Source organism: Falco cherrug, chromosome 10 (genome assembly GCF_023634085.1).
Source record: "Falco cherrug isolate bFalChe1 chromosome 10, bFalChe1.pri, whole genome shotgun sequence".
Lineage (NCBI taxonomy): Eukaryota > Metazoa > Chordata > Aves > Falconiformes > Falconidae > Falco > Falco cherrug.
The window spans coordinates 6,044,883-6,050,882 of record NC_073706.1 but is presented as its reverse complement, the minus strand read 5'-3'; the positions used below and the strand labels follow the sequence as shown (position 1 = coordinate 6,050,882).

At 42.6% G+C, this 6,000-nt stretch overlaps 1 protein-coding gene across 1 annotated transcript in view; it reads right to left on the bottom strand.

Annotated features, from left to right (window-relative positions):
• The window catches only part of RIMS4 (regulating synaptic membrane exocytosis 4), a 56,292-nt gene continuing 50,292 nt past the window's right edge, over positions 1–6,000 (bottom strand). Inside the window, exon 6 of the mRNA XM_055722358.1 lies at positions 1–5,120. Within this exon, the coding sequence (XP_055578333.1) occupies positions 4,902–5,120 (219 nt within the window). The 3' untranslated portion in view covers positions 1–4,901. The remainder of the gene's footprint in view (positions 5,121–6,000) is intronic.

The window sequence follows — 6,000 nt, the reverse complement described above, 5'->3', positions numbered from 1 at the left end:
CAAAGTTTACATTGAAACTATTTTTTAACCTCTGTAGTATGAAGTCACCTACAGCTGTTTCATTCTTTACCTAAGAGATTTCATGTCAATGGGCACATATACTCACAGAGAAGTCTATAGGATGAATGTATCTCACGAGGCAACAGCCCAGTCTTCGTTTTTTACAATCAAAGTTAATATGGATCTTTTTCAAAAGTGACATCATTGAGATTGAAGACAATTATAAACTGTATCAACAATATGTACTACAGCCTGCAAGTCACAATCTGTGCACACCAAATGGAATAAATTATTGCTTGTTAGCCTATTAGACTTTCTTTATAAAAAGATTTTTATACAGAGTACAGGATTATGACAAAACTAGCTAAGTAGTTCTCATCTTGAAAATACAACATCAACTCTTTCAACAAAGGCTTGAATAGTAGCTGAGAGTTAATGAACGATAACAAATATTTACTAATAATTTTATGGCCAGTTTGAACAGAATTTCTTATAGGACTCTTTTCTGGTGTTTATTTACATATGCCTCTTTTCTTTTGGAAAAAAGTTGGTAAAATATAACAAGGAACATAGAAATCAAAAGAATGAGTAAACTTCATACCAAGAACATTAAACATTTTTGAAAACACTAAATTATGTTATCTGTTAAAAAACATACATCATTTTGTCTTTTAAAGAAAAATATTTTTCCTGTTTTAAAATATTACCAACAGCATGTAATAAACTAACTTAAAATGAGTTTCATAAAAAAGTTGTCTTGCTGTCTAAACATTACTAAACATGCTTAGGTTGAGATTCTGTTAACTGCCTCAACATCTTAAAAATAGCTCCTTTACAGGAACTTGTGATATTCATACTCCAGAAGACCTGCAAATTTAGAACAGTACGTTGATAAAGGATCCGATAGCTAGAAACAATAAATATATATTTTCATTCAAAGCAAATAATTCTGCAATATCCTTTGAAACAATCCATGGCCAAGAAGTAGGGATGTACTTGACTAAACAATAAAGTCATCTGGCCCTTACCCTGCCCATGGACGCAAACGCCCACGCGCAGCACAGAAGGGATGCTCCAGCCTGCCCACGTGGCTTTGCCTGCAGGATGCGGACCCACGGACTGAACTGCAGAGCGAGGCCCCTGCGTTGGCTCTGCGGCATCTCAGCTGTGTTGGGGCAAAGGGAAAGCAACACCAGGAGACCAGGGGGAAAAAATCATTAATTTTTTTGCCTGAACAAACCAGGACTATCCATGGTCACAGCTGCTTTTTGCTCAGAGCACAAGGAGGGCAAAGCCATGTGCAGGGCTGCTCTCCTTGTGTGCAGGGGAATCCCACTGGGGAAAGATCACTCCGCTCTCAGGGATGCCCTCAGCATCAAGATTTCTCTGTTTTCCATGGCAATAGTAATGCAAGTAACATTTAGGGACTAGTTCTCCATTATTTTTTTTTTGGCAAGCAATCCTCCCATTGCTATTATAATGTAGTATTTCATGCATGAGGAACAGGGAATCAACCCTGAGCTGCGCAGGTATTTCTCTCTCCTCAGTCTCATCCCTCATCATCGTTCACAGACCAAATACTATGATGCCTTATTTTATTTTATTTTTAATTAAGTCTCCTGCTCTTCCTCTCTCTCCCCCTCCTTAACATAACTAACAGCTAGACTCAGACACAGGAAAAAACTCAGTCAAGACTTGTAAAGGGGACCAAAGATTAGTTTTCAGCTTCTCAGCACTCTAGCAAACTGCCACTTTTTACACAACCACGCTGGCAATCCCAACTGCCACTTCACATCACCTTAAACAGAAACTGGCAAGTCAAATTTTAGGGAAAAAAGAAGGTTAAGCTTTATAAAAACAAGCTATTCCAAGTCTGAGACTTGCCTCGGATGCTAAACTGGTAGTCTTTAAATTGATGGATAACTAGAAGACTTCTTTTTTAACTGTAATACACAATGGTCAGTGCAGGCATCACAGGCGCGAGTGAAACAAGAACTTAGAGTGCAGGGTACCGTGCAGCTCTCCTGGCCTTGCTGTGTGCCCCGCGGGCACGCTCAGGCCTCCTGCGAGGCTGCTTTACAAAAATCATCTGCACTTGCCAGTTCATGTGACTTTGCTGTGTGTGGCAGCCAGGGGTTGCAACGTTCGCTTTCTGGGGAGAAAGAGGACTTGGAAGTGAGTAGAAACAAAAGCGAGAAAGACTGGACTACAATCAACCACGTAAAAAATGTAGAAGAAAACAGGACGGAGCAGACTGTTAAAACTGCCTCCAAATTTCAGAATCCGAGACGTTAACAAAAATAACACAAGTAGATCTGTAACTTTTCTGTTTACCCTGACAATGACCTTTTAACATGATTAAAAACATACGGAAGATAGTCCTCAGTGTTAAGTAGTCCTGTTGTAACTAAACTGATCATCACTGAGCTTGCAGAGCTTTTGGAGGGGTGGGATATAGAAACGCATTGCGTTTGCCAGGCATACAGGAACTGAGCTTTTCAACAGACAGCCATTAAACAAAGTTTTCCGGGGGAATATTTTTGGCATATATAGTTTCCTACTCCCCATTAAAGACTGCAAAAATGTTGCCTTCATCTTATTTGACACAGGAAAACCATGATTAACTAGCTATTACTGGTAGATAATGTCCAAACTAGGTACCAATATAAAGTTTTCGGCATAACTTAAGACAGAAGCCCTGTTACTCAGCTGCCAGGTCTGGCATGTACCTGGAGCTCCCCACAGTCCTTTTAAAGACATAGTTATTAAAAGATCCAGTGCTACAAACCACTAAATCTACCTAATCTATTCTAGTTCATACATATATTGTACAATATTGCCTAGTACTCACTACATACCAAGAGGAAAAGATGCTGACTTGAATTACAGTAAATGTGCTTTTTTAAAAAATAAAATTAAAAGAGAGCGCCACAACAGTTTGACCAGCATGCAACAAACTTTCTTCAGCTAATATATAGAATTTTTCTAATACGATTAGAAAAAATAATTAGTGAGAGGCCAGAGACATATTTGATCAAGGAAATTAAGAGATTTATCTGAAATGTTGAGGCTTTTGCCACTGAAGACTCTAAAAACTATTCATTCTACATCCCTTATCCTCCTTCCCTCTCCTTTATATCATTTTTTTTACAGAGATTATTGTAAGGCCTATTATTTTTGCATCTATCCTGTAATTTATCTCAAAATAATTTAAAATGCCATAGACAAGCTAGGACCAAAAGCAACTGCTTCTACCATCCACTCAACACTCATGCTTTTACTCTAACAAAGCTGAGGTCCACATGCAGAAATAAATGTTCAGTATGCCTCTACGACAGGTCAAGGATCTGCTCATTCCTAAACATGACATGGGACCTTCACTTTTAAATCACAAAGTAAAACATCTCCAAAAGCTTATTCTGAGACGGCAGTCATCAAACCCTCATTAGGAACTAAGACAAAACTTAGCCAAAACAGGCCTATCAACAGAAAATCTTTGGAGACTCTCTGTTATTTTGGATAATAAGATTTTAATTGTCTGACGATCTAGCGCACTTACTCCAGCACGTGACTCTGCTGACAACAGCTGCTGCAGCTCAGCAGCTCAGAGAATGTGCTTTACTGGTTTAACCTACAAGACTTGGTTACAGTTAGTGTTGCACTTTAATTAACAAAATATACATGCTGTGACCACTGCGTCTTCAGATTCCTCACCCGCTACCTCTCCATACTCTGGGGATTGCATGTCCTCTTGCAGGACGCCGGACAACGTTTGTGTACTACCGAGACTGCCTAACGCACCTCCCTCTCCGTAAGGAAGGTTACATGCTCGCCAGCACCTTCTTGTCAGATGACAAACTGAGGTTTCTTTCTTCTGCACCCCCAGAAACCTCAATCTCCTTTCCCATGGCAGAATAAAACAGTCCTGTTTCAGGTCAGTCCACAGCACAACGGGAAGGGCAGCATCTCCAGCAGATATGTACCAGTACAAAGGAGATGGAAGAAAAGCAGGAGATAGAAGACATCGTGACTAAAGGATGCACGGCAACAAGTAAGGGAGTCAGTAAATTGCAGAACATTGTATCTGACAGTACAAAACATATCTCAAGCTGCAAGTCTGATGTTCAGCTCCCTCTTCTAGTACTTTTTTCTTTTTTTTTCTGAGCAAAATTGCAGTTAATTAGTCTGCTAAACTCGAACTTCATTCAAACTGTCTGGTCTAAGTAGGCGCTACTTATTCTCCCACCAAGTACGCTTCATCAGCAGTGTTAGACAAGTAATGCAGTAAAGACACTTGCTGGTAATTTGGCACAGTTTGAAAACACAGCAACGACAGCGTTACAGTTAACATGACTCAGTGATAGGGAACTGATTCTAAAGACAGAGCTGCAGGTTTCTTTCTTTTTCTTCCTTTCAAGAAGGAAGACCTTATGAAAAACCTAACGCTTCTCTTCAACTTTCTGTTCCTGCTCTTTTTAGGTCAGATATCGGCCTCTGAATTTCAGGTACTTTCTCGTGAAAGAATCCGTATTAGAAATTTCTAAGACACACAGTTAAGAAAAATTCCTTCCTTACTCCCCTCAAATTCTTTCAAATGCTGCAACTTTCCAGGGTTGATACTGATCATGAAACAAGGGTCCAAGAATGACAGCGAGAGAAGTGAAACAAGAGGTGTATGTCTAATTTGACAACTAGGACTCATGCCCCATGGCACCTCCTCCTCGGACGGAGAGGGCACAGCGCCCTCCCCCTCGTCTTCTGTCTAAGGTCACTGGTTTTTCCTCCTCTTCCAGCTCCACAAGAACTGATTGAACATGCATTGCGCTTGAGGTCAGAGTTCCAGCAAACAAAACCTTGACAGCATGTTTAAAAAACAAAAGCAGTTCCCCCTTCCTTACTCACTAAGACCTGTCACAGCAGGGTCCCACTGTGCTCTCCAGGGAAAGCTGTGAGGACTGACGCAGGAGCGGGCCTGTAGTGGGATCTACCATCGAGGAGGTTGGGAAAAGCTTGTACCATCCGATTGCTAAAGTTGACAAATCCAGTTCTTCCAGGAGGACCCTGGCGACTCCCATGAAGTGCTTGCGCTCCATGCGTCCATAGTTTCCCCAGACTATCACCTTAGGAACAAGAGGGGGGAGCACAGTTAATCCTCCAACTTGCACATCTGCTTGGGAGCACGAGTCTGATCAATCCTTCTTTCTGTTCATTCACCTTCCCAGGGCTGTACTACAGTCCGAGAAGAGCAGAAAGGTTTACACTGCCAAAAGGTGAAGCGAAGCTCTGGCTGCTGGTTTGTGGTTGTTTTAAGCACAGTTTTACAAATTCTAATGTTATCAGACTTCCCCCCCCCCCCCCCCCCCCCCCCCCGCCCCTCATGGAAAAGAGGTGAATCACAACATGGGTGAGACACCATTCTGCTGTTCTACCTCCTGGGCAGGGACAGCATGTGCACAAAGCATCCTTGGAGCTGCAGCTCCAACACCTGCAGGTAAAACCTGGTCCTGGCACAGTAATAGGCCTTGGACACAACAAAAGGTGGCCTGGGGGGAAAAGGGCAGGAAAAATAAACAAAGAAAAAACAGGGGGGCAACAGTTTGTGTCAAAAGCCAAGTTTGAGGAAAAGAGGATGTCTTAGCTTCTGCACTCGGAGCTCGTGACACAGGGCAGATGGAGACGAGGCACGGCTACTCACCTGGAGAAAGGGCAGGAGCTGAGCGCTGGCAAGCGGGACCGGTGACGCAAGGGGCACACATGGAGTGGCATGCAGGGGAAGCAGAACAGACTTGCCGAGAAAGGCTTGTGGATGCAGAGGAAGGTCTAATGAAAGAGAGCTGGCAGACGAGCAGGGAAAGCTGAATCACACTTACGACACGATGGAGACCAGTGGGTGGAACAACAGATGTAGTGAGGGTCATGGGCTTAGGCATGCTGGAGATCTGCACGTGACCAAGTGGCCCTACGCGGCTCAAGACAAAGGTGACGACTGACTCCAGAGCG